This window comes from Myotis yumanensis, unplaced genomic scaffold (genome assembly GCF_028538775.1).
Source record: "Myotis yumanensis isolate MYYU_CA2020_CCGP unplaced genomic scaffold, mMyoYum1.0.hap1 SCAF_2, whole genome shotgun sequence".
Taxonomy (NCBI): domain Eukaryota; kingdom Metazoa; phylum Chordata; class Mammalia; order Chiroptera; family Vespertilionidae; genus Myotis; species Myotis yumanensis.
Window position 1 is genome coordinate 159,531,182 of NW_027223753.1, and position 15,962 is coordinate 159,547,143.

At 41.8% G+C, this 15,962-nt stretch overlaps 1 protein-coding gene across 5 annotated transcripts in view; it reads left to right on the forward strand.

Annotated features, from left to right (window-relative positions):
* Positions 1 to 7,427: 7,427 nt before the first annotated feature.
* Positions 7,428 to 15,962, forward strand: part of PARP15 (poly(ADP-ribose) polymerase family member 15) — a 58,491-nt gene continuing 49,956 nt past the window's right edge. For 4 of the 5 annotated variants that reach the window (XM_070406321.1, XM_070406326.1, XM_070406322.1 and 1 more), the window contains exon 1: positions 7,428 to 7,644. Coding sequence is in view for 1 of the 5 variants with exons in the window: in XM_070406324.1 (XP_070262425.1) it covers positions 7,642 to 7,644 (3 nt within the window). In the remaining 4 variants the exon portion in view is untranslated. The remainder of the gene's footprint in view (positions 7,645 to 15,962) is intronic. The other variant, XM_070406325.1, reaches the window with a different exon arrangement.

The following is a 15,962-nucleotide window of genomic DNA, read 5'->3' on the forward strand; positions in this document are numbered from 1 at the left end:
ACCATTGGTGATTCAACTTCATTTCCAGCTCCTCTCTCCTCCCCAGATGTCAGGGAGTGGGACTGAAAGTTCCAACCCTCTAATCATGTGGCTGGCTCCTCTGGTAACCAGATCCCATTTTTAGTCACCTTGATGGGGAGCATAAGACATTTTGTGGGAGCTAGCAATCTGAATTTGTTCCAGTAACCTGCCTTCTAGTGCACACTCTTGCTAGCTGATAATTTACTCCATTTGTGAAAGAATGTAGGAAACTAGCAGCCGGACTCTGTACCTGGTTAATCAGTATCCTTAATGCACGTTCCTGATAGCCTATAATGAAGTCACTGCCCCATCCTTAATTATCTGGTCTTGCAAGACCTATTTACCTAAATACTTCCAATTTACAAGAGCCATACACCAAGGATGTAACAGGTTAACTAGAGGGAGGTCACTGGTGCCATCCAGGATGGACATTAGATACAATCTAAGTTAACCATCTAACTGACTCGAGGGGGGCTGTGTGAGTTCACTACAGAAGCTTGGTAGTTAGGAAACAAGAAACTCAGAAATATATAAGGAGAAAATCTCATTGTCTAAGTGGTTCAGGATCTGGATTTTTAAGTCCCCTGAACTGGCAGCGCAGCTTTGAATAAAGGTTTACTTTCCTGAACCTCCAAGTGTACAACTGTCCCTTCTTCCAAGCCAATTCCATAACAACCTCGTTATAACTGTGAAGGCTAACCCCTATTTTGTAAAACAACTGTTTGGAATTCTCTGCTATTCTTTAGACGGCCTCTTTTTTTTTTTTTTTTTTTATTTTATTGATTTTTTACAGAGAGGAGGGGAGAAGGATAGAGAGTTAGAAACATCGATGAGAGAGAAACATTGATCAGCTGCCTCCTGCACACCTCCCACTGGGGATGTGCCCGCAACCCAGGTATATGCCCTTGACCGGAATCGAGCCTGGGACCTTTCAGTCCGCAGACCGACGCTCTATCCACCAAGCCAAACCGGTTTCGGCTTTAGACGGCCTCTTATTCTAAAAAAATAACTTTGCTTTCTAGCCTGCTTCAGCTTGCTTGAATACTGAGGGTGATAAACTTAGCTGTCTGACCTTGTAGGCCAGAGACTAGATACGCCCAATGCCATGCAGGGTGCATTTTTTCAATTGGATAGAACTGTGTAGTTTTCAAGGCCACCAGCAAGATAACCACTAAGCACACATAGGACTGGCTCTTTTCATAAAAAGGGAAGTTCTGCTTGTAGCTCTGCTTAGAATTTGAATTCATTTTCTCTAAGCCCACCTCGGTGAATAAAGTGTAACTCCAAACTCTCTGAGTGTTGCTTGGTTCTTCTCTGGTTTTTCTGTAACATAACAAGTCACCTCATTAACATAAAATACATCTTTATGGTCTCTCAGCTTTCGGGAAAGTCCAAGGATCTTAGGTCTGTGCCACAAACTGGGACAAATACCAAATACATATTATAAATTTCCTATTATAAATTACAACATCACAGATAGCATCAAAGCAATCAGCAGGAAAATCAAACCTTTGTGCTACTTCTTACATTTATCTTGGAGTGTAGTACTGGCTTTGCTTTCATTGCCATATGGGAGTTGGATACCACTTTCTTTTCTATTGATTGGGTTCTGAGTCCTCCAAAACAGATCCTTAGGCAAAAATCAAGATGTTAGCAACTTGTTTGGGAGGTGCAAACCCAGGTCAGTGAAGAAAGGACAAACAAAAAGGGAAGTGAGGCCAACTAAGATGTGATACAGTGCAATGCCATGGGTTATCATTCCAACCTCTGCTTTGAAAAGACACAGCAGATGACTCCACAGCTTTATTTGCTTGGCATAGGAGTCAAAAAGGACTGCAGAAATGTTGCTGAAATGCCTGATTTTATAGAGGAAGAAACTTAGTTTTATTTCCTGGGAAAACAACAGGTAATATAAAATATATCACAGTAATAGTACATTGATACATAGTCTTAGTGGCCCCTTTGGCTTCTCCCTCTTGTCCTGCATGTCCATCATCACTACTCCTGCCTCTCTTTCACTTCAAATCTCACTACCCCATTGGCATTTTCATAGTTCTCTTACCAGAATGATTAAAATACCCATATAAAACTCTCTCTGTCCCAACTCTCTTCCTTCTCTTACTGCAAACTATTTTTTGAGAAAATAGCTCTGATCTCATCACTCCTCTGATGATATGTCATTAGTGATTCTCTAATGCCCAGAGCAGTGCTTGTGAAACTTGATCTTGTGTTAGAATCATCGGAGGGCTCAATAAAATGCAGATTGCTAAGACCTATCCCCCAGAGTTTCTGACCCAGTAGGTGTGAAGTTGGGGCCATGAATTTGCATTTCTAACAAGTTTCAACTGCTGCAGCTGCTGGTAATGGTCTTCAGTCCACATTTTTGAGGACCACTGGCCTAGAAACTCCCCAGCTTGGCCATCAGGGGTTTCTCATTCTGCTTTGCTTAGCTCATGTCCCTTCCTCCTCACCAAGCTCCTACAGTCTAGTCACACCAGACCACCAGCTTTTTCAAATCATAGTCCATACATTTATTATTATGGCCTTTGCTCTATGCATTCTCTCTCTAGAATGCCTCTCCACCTCATTCTTCTTTTAGGAATCTCCTACTCATCATATAAAGTCTCAAATGCCCCTACTGCAGAAACTTTCATTCAATCTTGTCTCCAAATTATGAATCACATAATTCCCTGTGTTCCTAATTTTATATATATATATATGTATATATATATATATATATAAAATTATATATAAATATATATATGTATATATATTAATGTTGTGAATCCTGAGAAAGAAGTTACCCACTAAAAAGAGCTGCTAGTGGCTAACTGGGCTCAAATTAAAAACAAACAAACAGCCGAAACCGGTTTGGCTCAGTGGATAGAGCGTCGGCCTGCAGACTGAAAGGTCCCAGGTTCGATTCCGGTTAAGGGCATGTACCTGGGTTGCGGGCATATCCCCAGTAGGAGGTGTGCAGGAGGCAGCTGATCGATGTTTCTCTCTCATCGATGTTTCTAACTCTCTATCTCTCTCCCTTCCTCTCTGTAAAAAATCAATAAAATATACTTTAAAAAAAACAAACTAACAAACAAACAAACAAACAAACAAAAACAGCCTAGCAGCCATTTTTACACAGGAAACTCTCATGTAAACTGCACTTCAGGGAAAAACCTGCACTGAATTACCTGCCTCTGCCCAGAACTGCCTGCCTGTATGGTGTTTCTGCCATCTCAGCCAGCCCTTACAAAGGAATTCTTTTTTCTTTTTTTTTTCTGTGTTGAGAACTTAAAAAAATTATTATTTTAGCAACTTTCAAATGTACATATAGCATTTTAACTATAATTACAATGCTGTACATTATATACTCAGAACTTATTCAAATAACTTATTTCTTTTTTTATATACTTTAAAATAGTTTATTAGAAACTATTTTCTGTTATGTATCCAATCTGAGTTGCTTTTTCAAAAAACAACTTCAAGATAATTGTAGTTTCACATGTAGTTGTTAAAAATAAAACGTCTTACATAACTATAATCCAATATCATGATCAGGAAATTTATATTGATACAATTCACTGAACTTCTACAGATCTCACTTGAATGAATTTAGTTCTGGGCAATATAAAGGAATTCTTTTTTTTTTAAATATATTTTATTGATTTTTCACAGAGAGGAAGGGAGAGAGATAGAGAGTTAGAAACATCGATGAGAGACCAATCAGCTGCCTCTTGCACACCCCCAACTGGGGATGTGCCAGCAACCAAGGTACATGCCCTTGACCAGAATTGAACCTTGGACCTCTCAGTCCACAGGCTGACGCTCTATCCACTGAGCCAAACCGATTTCGGCAATGAAGGAATTCTTGAAGTCCTATTTCAATCAGTAGAACTGAGGCTTTTCCCATCTAATCAGAGCTGTGCAGCTATATCCCCACCTGCTTCTTCACCAACCAATCCAAATGGCTCAGACCAATAAGGACAATGTCTTTGGAACAATCAAATGGTGAGGATTTGGAGTCCTCATTTGCATGAGGACAGGCCAATCAGGGACCAGGGGCAGGGACTTCTGTTTATATAAGTCTGCTTTCCTCTGTCCCTGAGAGCACACTTTCTGTTTCCACCAAAAACTGTGTTTCCGTGGCTGGAGCTAAAACTCAGAAGATGTCTCACTGGAGTGAAGTGGGATAGACCAGCACAGGCAGAGCAGACTGGCACAGAACAAAGCAGATGAGTGAGGAGAAGAGCAGACTATTTAGCCCGAGAGGGATCTGACCCAAGAGCCACCTCACACCTCACATTGTGCTGTATCACAATGAGCTGTTTTGCATTAAATAGAGTTTCCTTCTTACTGCACCCCAAATTGGAGATTCTCATTGAATTGGTACCAACAACCATAGGTTGACAATGCAGATGTGATGTCAAGATTCACTTACCGAGCTTTCTTGTGGTGATGTTGGGCATTGACTGCTAAGTACTGCAGCAACCCCATTCTCATGCCCTCTGACCACTGGCTGGGTTCAGCAAAGGGAGGTACCAGCAAGAGATAGGAGGTTCAGGGAAGAGAGTGGTTGGGGGACTCACTCCCCTTGGTGTCTCCCAAAATCCATGGTTTTCTTGCAATGGCTCACTCCTATAGGTATGGCTCTTCCTAGTCTCACTACATGCCCCCTCCTTGCCCCTTTAGCCTAGATGGTAAGGAGAGGGGGGTTAGGGGGTGTTTCCCCATTTTTTTTACTGGTTTCTCTTTACTTTTTGCCCACACCTCTCTAAGTGATCCTTCATTGAACTCTGCTCAATTACCTATTTTGAGTGTACCATCTGTATTCTGCCAGGATACACCAGGTAAATGTATATTAGTCTGCTCTTTTGCTTCCTTCCCCTTGCTTCCATGATTACCCCAGAGAGAAGGGATCTGTGTCCAACTCATCTTTATAATCTTAACACAATGCCAGGCATATAAAGGGATTTCAAAACATGTTGGCTGAGTTAAGTAATGTTTTGTTCAGCTAGACCTGATTCCAGCCCGTCTTAGTGTGTATGAAAAGGACCCAGTATATTTTTCTGAAGATGAGTGGGGAGAGAAAGCAGGGTGGGTTAGGAATGAGATGCCCAGGATAAAGGGGAACTAATATAGGTGTTTTTTTTTTTAACCAGACAGCAGGGTTTTTTGAGATGCATGCACAGTGCCTGAGGCCCAGCTCTCTCTAACTTCCCTTTGACTTCTCCCAGACCTTCACATTCTGGGCAGTCAATTCCCTGCCCTCACTCTCAATTAACAGTAAGGCACTGATTCTGTAGAGCAAAAAACCAACCAACCAACTGTTAGGTCGGAGAGAGCCCAGGATCGGATACATGCAGACATGTGATGAGACAATGGACTCCCCCTGGAATTTCTCACAGATCAACGTGCTAGACACAGATACCTGGCTTCTTCTCCCTGAATCCACATACCCCCACACAGATGCTGACTCATTCCTGAATACCTTGCGACCCCCCTGCAGCTGAAGCTTCCTCAACTGAATACCTCAGCTCATGTCCCCGCCCCTCACCCAACCGCAGTATAAAAAAGCGCCCCCCTCCATGTTGGCGTGAATCCACGTGCCCTGTCTTTGGGGGTACGTGGGTCTCCCGGGGACGCAGAATAAACTTTCCTTTCCTTTCTTTTCTGATTCACTGGACTGTATTTCTTGCGCCGCCTCCTGAGCCACCTAACCTAACACCAACCAAACAACCAATCAAACAAACAAACAAAAAAACCCAACCCACAGAAACAACAAAAACACACACTACAAAATAAAACAAAAACAAACAAACTTTTAGGACAAGAAAGGGCTCCTGGTGGTCCAAGTTTCACCCACCTGATTCTCTGTGGGGCCATGCCGCCAGAGGTGGTGGCAGTGCTGAGAGAGGAGGAAGAGTTCAGTTCCCCATGTCCCAGAGGGCCTGGCACCTGATCCTGACGAAGCAAGGAATACTATTAAGTAAAAATTGTTAGGTTAGGTGGCTCAGGAGGCGGCGCAAGAAATACAGTCCAGTGAATCAGAAAAGAAAGGAAAGGAAAGTTTATTCTGCGTCCCCGGGAGACCCACGTACCCCCAAAGACAGGGCACGTGGATTCACGCCAACATGGAGGGGGGCGCTTTTTTATACTGCGGTTGGGTGAGGGGCGGGGACATGAGCTGAGGTATTCAGTTGAAGAGGCTTCAGCTGCAAGGGGGTCAGCAAGGTATTCAGGAATGAGTCAGTATCTGTGTGGGGGTATGTGGATTCAGGGAGAAGAAGCGGTATCTGTGTCTAGCACGTTGATCTGTGAGAAATTCCAGGGGGAGTCCATTGTCTCATCACATGTCTGCATGTATCCGATCCTGGGCTCTCTCCGACCTAACAAAAATAATTAATACAAAGTGGCTCATACAAAAAGCTGTGGAGGGCGGAAGAGATGCCTCTGGGAGAGACTGAGATGACTGAAAGGGGCAGGAATGGGTAAAGATAAGCACTTCTCCTAGTTTCTAACACAGAGCCCTCCAGCTGCCCAAGGACTGGAAGAGGGCTCCGGCAGGCAGGGGAGGGGCACAGCAGGGCCAAGTGACCCTCAGGGGCCCAGACAGGTGAATTGCAGGGTCTGCCCTGCCAGCTGTGTCCCACACAGCACCATCTGCTTGTGCTGCAGAACTCGATGGGTAGCCCAGAGCAGCTCCTTTGACAGTGAGCACAGTAGCCCGCAATGCCTGGCCCAGGACTGTACCTGCAGCCCTGACCTATGCTTGAGGAGGGGCGGAGGCTGACAGCTGGCCCAGGGTGTTCCCAATGAACAGCAAGTGCTGAGCAACCACCTTCACCTGCTTGCCAAGCGGCATGAAGAGGCCTGGGGGCTGGTTGGCCCAGGTGCTGGACATCAGGGCCACCACAGCTGCCTACAGTGTCGAGTGTTGGCTCTGGCACTGCCATACATAGGAGTGCAGGAGCTGTTGATCTCCATGGGGCAGAAGCACCGGGTCCCCTGAGGACAGGATCTCCTGCTGCTCCTGTGGCCCCAACTTCCTCAGTTTAGGATCCGCTGGGAAGGCCTCATCCAGGCTCCTACAGCCCTGAGAATGCTGATTTCTAAAACATATGCTAGACACTCTACAGACTCTATCTCATTGAATCCTCACAATAATGTCATGAAGTGGTTGTGGCTATGCCCACTGTACAGATGCCACTGACTGAAGTTACTCCACTGAGAAATGAGAGTCCAGGATTTAGACTCAGAATTTGTCTGACAGCAACATCCGTCCCAAAATGTTGACATCAATCCGGGGCAGCTGTTGTTTGTTACCTCAAGACTGCAACCGAAGGACGGAAGCAGTTTTCACAGAAATGAAAATGAAAGATCTAGGCGCTAGCTTGTTGGGTGGGGCAGGCCGGCAGTGGGGGCAGATGGAGCTGAGGATGGCTGCGCCCAGCTCCCCGCTGCTGGCGTGAGAGTCCTGGGGCTCTGGGGCCCCACCCCCCCGAAGAACTTTCACACTAAGTTGCAAGAGGACTTTCAGAGCCTGAAGAGATCGGGAGACCGGAGCCTGAGGTCAGCCAGGAGCCGGGCAGCCCGCCCCGCTCCCCGGCGCTCTTCTGCGCGAGGATGGTGAGGGGCGCCCCGGGGGGCGGGGTGAGGAGGGGGCGACACGGCCGTCTGGCGCTCGGCATTGGCACAGGCACAGGCACAGGCACATGCGCCACACTTTGTAGCCCAGAGACCCCACGGACCTCAGAACCCTCTTTTCTGGGGACTTTCCACCCTAACTTGTTCCGAAAGAGAGTGCGGGGCATCTTTTCCTCCTCAACTTTTAAAAATACTCCTTGTAAGTTAGGAATATTGGTCCTTTATCTCTGATATAAATTACGAATATTTCCTTCCAGTTTGTCATTTGTCTTTTGAGCTTGCTTATGGTGGCCTTTTTCCCCACGCAAATTTTTATTATTATGTAGTAAAATGTACCAACCTTTTTGTTTTACTGCATCTGGACTTTAGTCATATTTTAAAAGTTTCCCCCCTACACCCAGGTTATTATCACCCATGCCTTTTTACATTTTTTATATTTAGATCTCTGGTAAATTTGGAATTTATTCTTGTATATGGTTTGAGGAATGGATCTAATTTAACCGTTTTTTTCTGAATGGGTATCCTGTTGTCCCAAAAACCAATTCTGTGAATCCATTTAAATCACTTCCTGTAGATCTTCCACTTTGTTTCATTAGTTCACTTTATTAAAAAGATTAGCATTGCCTCAGTACTTGAGATACCACTATTTCATTTACTACATTTTTTTAAAATGTCATTTTGCTGTTTCTGAACTTCGGTTCCACTGAGCTGTTTATTCATCTGTTGCAGAGAATTTGTTACATATTTTAATGTCAGGGCTAGTCCCCCTACTGAGCTCTTCCTCCTTAGTGTTTTCTTAGCTATTCTTGTGTGTTTATCTTTTTTATGAACTTTAGGATTGACTTATAACTTATGATCAGTGTCAAAATTGGGATTGCATTAAATTTATAAATTAAATTACAGACAGCTGACATCTTGAGGTGGCGTGGAGATGTTCTAACCAAGAACAAAGGTGGCCATTTCATTTGCTCAAGTCTACTCATTCCATTTTTGGAAATTTAGAAATTTACTGCCCTGGCTGAGGAGAGGGTCTTGTGCTCCATAATATTAATTTATCAACCTGCATTTCTTAAGTATCTGCTATGTTGTAGATATCTTTTTATTTTAATTGTTTTAGTGTTTTATGTGATTCCATTTAAATTGTTATCTGTACATCTTGTTTCATTATTTGAAAATTTTTTACCTTGGTACAATTAGTTAAACAGATATAGCATTTCATTCTATAACTTTTGGGGTGTCTACAGTTATCATTTTTAACCTATTAAGGATTCATATTATTGTGTTTGGCTGTTTATTGTGAAGTATGAATTGATATTTAATTTTCTTCATAATGAAAACTAACTTCCCAACAATATTTATAAAATTATGATTCATTTCTCCACATTCTTATTCCTCTTAATACTTCATAGATTATACTTTTTGATAAGTTAAATCTTATTTCTGGAATTTTTATTATACTCTTTCATATTATCTATTCTTAATTTAGAATTATTTAGTTTTGTACTTATTGTTTAAAAATGCATTTTAAAAATACTATTTTTTAGAGCAGTTTTAGAGTCACAACAAAATTGACCAGAGGACACAGAGAGTTCCCATATACCAACTTTATTTATTATTTTTAAAAATATGTTTTCATTTATTTTTAGAGAAAGGAAAGAAGAGGGATAGAGAGAGAAATACCAATGAGAGAGAAACATCATCAACTGGTTGCCTCTGCACACTCTCTACTGGGGATTGAGCCTGAAACCTGGGCATGTGCCCTGATCTGGAATGGAACTAGTGACCTCTTGGTTCATGGGTCGATGTTGACCATTGAGCCACATTGGCTGAGCAAACTTTTTTTTAAAAAATATTTTAAAATTTATTTCAGAGAGGAAGGGAAAAGGCGAGAGAGATAGAAATCAATGATGAGAGAAAATCATTGATTGGCTGCCTCCTACATACCCTACACTAGGGATTGAGTCTGCAACTCCGGCATGTGCCCTGACGGGAATCAAACTGTGACCTCCTGGTTCATAGGTTGATGCTCAATCACTGAGCCATGCTGGCCAGTCAGGCCCACCTTTATTTCTTAGAACAGTTTTATGTTCACAGTAAAATTGGCCACAATGAAAAATGGAAGTCCCTGTTCTCCCTATAATGTCTATAAATGTCTGCTCATACTCAGTCTTCTTAGTGAATAGGCAGTGTTGGTTTTTTTAACATTAAAAAAATATTTTTATTGATTTTAGAAAGGAAGGGAGAGGGAGAGAAACATTAATGATGAGAATCACTGATCAGCTGCCTCTTACACACCCTCCTATGGGGATAGAACCTGCAACTCAGGAATCAAACTGTAACCTCCTGGTTGATAGGTTAAAGTTCAACCACTGAACCACACCAACTGGGCAATACCAACTTTTAAAAAAAATCTTTATTGTTCAGATTATTACAGATGTTCCTCCTTTTCCCCCCTATAGCTCCCCTCTACCTGGTTCCCATTCAATCCCAGGCCCTCGCCCCCCAACTGTCCTTGTCCTGCCGGAAGCCGGTCCATCCTTGCTGCTTGACACAGTCGCTGCAGGAAAGAAACATCTGCATAGCATATGTTTCAAGGGACTTGGCATATATAGCATATTGTTCTTAATATGTTTGCTCTCCTTAGTGCCATGTGTTTTAACCAAGGTCACCTCTCTGAGAAAGGTTGTTTCCCCAGGTGGGGATCTTTCCCTGAGGTTAGGGAGGGGATACAACCCCTTAATTAAGTGCCAGGCGGGTAGTTAAGCTACATAATCTTTACTCCCTGGAATGGAGATAAGAAACGCCCTAACCTTTGTAACAGAAATTGACAGGATTAAAATCGGCTGGTATAAATACGCATGTAACAAGCCAATAAACATCAGATCCTCATCAGATCCTCATCAGTTCCTAACCAGAACTCCGACCAGAACTTTGGCTGGAGATCCTGGCTAGAGGTCCTGACTAGGCTGCTGACCAACTGAAGGCTGTCTTCGTGTCATTCCTTCTTCGCCGACTCCGTCCACACCTTTGGGGACCCCTGGACCCCCTGGGATTGGACCCCAGCATTGTCCATAGGTGTAAGATCTTTGTCCAATCTCTTCCTGCACTCGCCACACCCCCTTCCCCTTGAGAATTGTCAGTCTGCTCCCTTTCCATGCCCCTGATTCTATTACATTCACCAGTTTATTCTGTTCATCAGGTTTTTTATTCATTTGATTTTTAGATTCACTTATTGATAGATATGTATTTGTTGTCACTTCATTGTTCATAATTTTTTTTTTAATTTTTCGCTAAAAGTATTACAAAGGGTATTACATAAGTGTCCTTCCCGCCCCCCCCCCCCCCGCCCTTGACAAACCCCTGCCCTCCCTTTCCCCCCAATGTCTTATGTCCATTAGTTATGCTTATATGGATGCATACAAGACCTTCGGTTGATCTATTAATCCCCTCCCTCCTCCCCCCCAACCCTCCCTGGCCTTCCCACTGCAGTTTGACAATCAGTTTGAGGCAGCTCTGCCTCTGTATCTATTATTGTTCAAAAGTTTGTAATGGTCTTTATTATCCATGGATGAGTGAGATCATGTGGTATTTTTCCTTCATTGACTGGCTTGTTTCACTTAGCATAATGCTCTCCAGTTCCATCCATGCTGTTGCAAATGGTAGGAGTTCCTTCTTTTTTACAGCAGCATAGTATTCCATCATGTAGATGTACCACAGTTTTCTAATCCATTCATCTACTGATGGGCACTTAGGCTGTTTCCAGATCTTAGCTATGGTGAATTGTGCTGCTGTGAACATCGGGGTGCATATATCCTTTCTGATTGGTGTTTCTGGTTTCTTGGGATATATTCCTAGAAGTGGGATCACAGGGTCAAATGGGAGTTCCATTTCCAATTTTTTGAGGAACCTCCATACTGCCTTCCATAGTGGCTGCACCAGTCTGCATTCCCACCAGCAGTGCACAAGTGTTCCTTTTTCTCCACAACCTCTCCAGCACTTGTCGTTTGTTGATTTGTTGATGATGGCCATTCTGACAGGTGTGAGATGGTACCTCATTGTTGTTTTGATTTGCATCTCTCGGATGATTAGTGACTTTGAGCATGTTTTCATATGTCTCTTGGCTTTCTGAATGTCCTCTTTTGAAAGGTGTCTATTTAGATCCTTTGCCCATTTTTTGATTGGATTGTTTATCTTCTTTTTGTTAAGTTGTATGAGTTCCCTATAAATTTTGGAGATTAAGCCCTTATCAGATATGACGTTGGCAAATATGTTTTCCCATGAGGTGGGTTTTCTTGTTGTTTTGTTGATGGTTTCTTTTGCTGTGCAGAAGCTTTTTATTTTGATGTAGTCCCATTTGTTCAGTTTCTCTTTAGTTTCAACTGCCCTAGGAGCTGTATCAGTGAAGAAATTGTTTTGGCATATGTCTGAGATTTTGTTGCCTTTGTATTCTTCTAGAATTTTTACGGTTTCCTGTCGTACATTTAAGTCCTTTATCCATTTTGAGTTTATTCTTCTGTATGGTGTAAGTTGGTGGTCTAGTTTCATTTTCTTGCATATATCTGTCCAATTTTCCCAACACCATTTATTGAAGAGACTATCTTGGCTCCATTGTATGTTCATGCCTCCTTTGTCAAAAATTAATTGAGCATATTGGTTCGGGCTAATTTCTGGACTCTCTATTCTATTCCACTGATCTATATGTCTGTTCTTGTGCCAGTACCAGGCAGTTTTGAGAACAGTGGCTTTGTAATACAGCTTGATATCTGGCATTGAGATCCCACCTACTTTGTTTTTTCTCAGGATCGCTGCAGCTATTCGGGGTCTTTTTTTATTCCAGATGAATTTTTGGAGAGTTTGTTCTAGATCCTTAAAGAAGGCCATTGGTATTTTAATGGGAAGTGCGTTGAATTTATAGATTGCTTTGGGTAGTATGGACATTTTAATGATGTTGATTCTACCAATCCAAGAACATGGTATGTTCTTCCATCTCTTTATGTCTTCCTCTATCTCTTTTTTCAACGTCCTGTAGTTTTCTGAGTAGAGGTCTTTTACCTCTTTAGTTAAGTTTATTCCTAGGTATCTTAATTTTTTTGGTGCGATGGTAAATGGGATTGTTTTTATAATCTCTCTTTCTGAAAGTTCACTATTGGTATATAGAAATGCCTCGGATTTCTTGGGGTTAATTTTGTATCCTGCTACATTGCCAAATTCATGTATTAAGTCTAGTAGTTTTTTGATGGAGTCTCTAGGGTTTTGTATGTATAATATGTCGTCTGCAAATGAGGACAGTTTTACTTCCTCTTTTCCAATTTGGATGCCTTTTATTTCTTCTTCTTGTCTAATTGCAATGGCTAATACTTCCAGGACTATGTTGAACAGGAGTGGAGAGAGTGGGCATTCCTGTCTTGTTCCTGTTCTTAGGGGAAATGGTGTTAGTTTTTGTCCATTGAGTATGATGTTGGCTGTGGGCCTGTCATATATGGCTTTTATTATGTTGAGGTATGATCCTTCTATTCCCACTTTGCTGAGAGTTTTTATCAAAAATGGGTGTTGGATTTTGTCAAATGCTTTTTCTGCATCAATTGATATGACCATGTGGTTTTTTTCTTTCAATTTGTTTATGTGATGTATCACATTTATTGATTTACGGATGTTGTACCATCCTTGCATTCCTGGGATAAATCCTACTTGGTCATGGTGTATGATCCTTCTGATGTACTGCTGGATCCAATTTGCTAAGATTTTGTTGAGGATTTTGGCGTCTATGTTCATGAGGGATATTGGCCTGTAATTCTCTTTCATTGTGTTGTCTTTACCTGGTTTTGGTATTAGGGTGATGCTAGCTTCATAAAATGTGTTTGGAAGTGTTCCATCCTCTTGAACTTTTTGTAGTAATCTGAGGAGGATAGGTTTTAGTTCTTCCTTGAAAGTTTGGTAAAACTCCCCTGAGAAGCCGTCTGGTCCTGGGCTTTTGTTTGCTGGAAGCTTTTTGATGACTGCTTCAATTTCTTCCATAGTTATTGGCCTATTGAGATTTTTAGATTCTTCCTGATTGAGTTTTGGAATGTTGTATTTTTCTAGGAATTTGTCCATTTCCTCCAGGTTGTCTAGTTTGTTGGAGTAGAGTTGTCCGTAGTATTGTTTAACAATCATTTGTATTCCTTTGGGGTCTGTTGTTATTTCGCCTCTATCATTTCTGATTTGGTTTATTTGGGACCTCTCTCTTTGCTTCTTGGTGAGCCTGGCTAGGGGTTTGTCAATCTTGTTTATCCTTTCAAAGAACCAGCTCTTGGTTTCATTGATTTTCTGTATTGTTTTTTTGGTCTCTATTTCATTGATTTCTGCTCTAATCTTTATTATCTCCTTCCTTCTGCTCACTCTGGGCTTTTCTTGTTGCTCTCTTTCTAATTCTTTGAGTTGTAGAGTTAGATGATTAACTACCATTTTTTCTTGTTTTTTGAGATAGGCCTGTAGAGCTAGAAACTTCCCTCTCAGGACTGCTTTCATTGTGTCCCATAGGTTTTGGATTGTTGTGTTTTCATTGTCATTAGTGTCTAGGATGTTTTTAATTTCTTCTTTGATCTCATCGGTAACCCAGTCAATATTTAATAACATGCTATTCAGCTTCCAAGTGTTTGAGTATTTTGGGTTGTTTTTGTTGTAGTTTATTTCTAACATTATGCCATCGTGGTCTGCGAAGAAGCTTTTTATGATTTCAATCTTCTTGAATTTGTGGAGACTTTGCTTGTGACCCAATATGTGGTCTATTTTTGAAGATGTCCCATGAGCACCTGAGAGGAATGTATATTCCATGGCTTTGGGGTGAAGTGTTCTGAAGATGTCAATTAAGTCCATCTGATCTAGTGAGTCATTTAGGATTGCTGTTTCTTTGCTGAGTTTTTGTCTAGCGGATTTATCCAGTGATGTTAGTGGTGTATTAAAGTCTCCTACTATGATTGTATTGTTGTCGATCTCTCCCCTGATATCTTCCAGGAGTTTTCTTATGAATTTGGGTGCTCCTGCATTGGGTGCATATATGTTTATCAGGGTTATATCTTCTTGTTGTATTGATCCCTTTAGTATTATGAAGTGGCCTTCCTTATCTCTTGTTATGGCCTTCACTTTGAGGTCTATTTTGTCGGATATAAGTATTGCTACCCCAGCTTTTTTTTCATTTCCATTTGCCTGAAAGATATTTTTCCATCCCTTCACTTTCAGTCTGTGTGAGTCCCTTCTAATGAGGTAGGTCTCTTGTAGACAGCAAATGTATGGGTCATGTTTTTTTATCCATTCAGCCACTCGATATCTTTTGATTGGACCATTTAGTCCATTTACATTTAAAGTTATTATTGAAAGGTACTTGTTTGTAGCCATTTCTATTTTTTTGTGGCTGCTTTCTTTCTGGGCTTTTTATTTCTTCTTTTTACACCAGTCCCTTTAGCATTTCTTGCATTGCTGGCTTGGTGGTGATGAACTCCCTTAGCCTTTTTTTGTCTGTGAAGCTTCTTATTTCCCCTTCAATTTTGAATGATAGCCTTGCTGGATAGAGTATTCTTGGATTCAGTCCTTTGCTTTGCATCACTTTGTAAATTTCCGTCCATTCTTTTCTGGCCTGATGTGTTTCTGTTGAGAAATCGTTTGATAATCTGATGGGGGATCCTTTGTAGGTAACTCTCTGTTTCTCTCTTGCAGCCTTTAAGATTCTCTCTTTGTCTTGTACATTTGCCATCGTTATTATGACGTGTCTTGGTGTCGGTCTTTTGGGGTTCATCTTGCCTGGGACTCTCTGTATTTGTGTAACTTTTTTCTTCCCCATATCTGGGAAGTTTTCTGTCATTATTTCTTTTTTTTTTTTTTTTTAAATATATTTTATTGATTTTTTACAGAGAGGAAGGGAGAGAGATAGAGAGTCAGAAACATCGATGAGAGAGAAACATCGATCAGCCGCCTCCTGCACATCTCCCACTGGGGATGTGCCCGCAACCCAGGTACATGCCCTTGACCGGAATCGAACCTGGGACCCTTCGGTCTGCAGGCCGACGCTCTATCCACTGAGCCAAACCGGTTTTGGCCTGTCATTATTTCTTCAAATAGATTTTCTAATCCTTGCTGCTCTTCTTGTCCTTCTTGCAGCCCTATTATGCGTATGTTACTTCGTTTCATGTTGTCCCGAAGCTCCCTTAGGCTCTCCTCCTGTTTTTTAATTTTTTTCTCCAGTTGCTGTTCAGATTGAGCTTGTTTCTCTGCCTTATCTTCTAACTCACTAATTCGGTCTTCTGCTTCTTCTAGTCTGCTGTTGA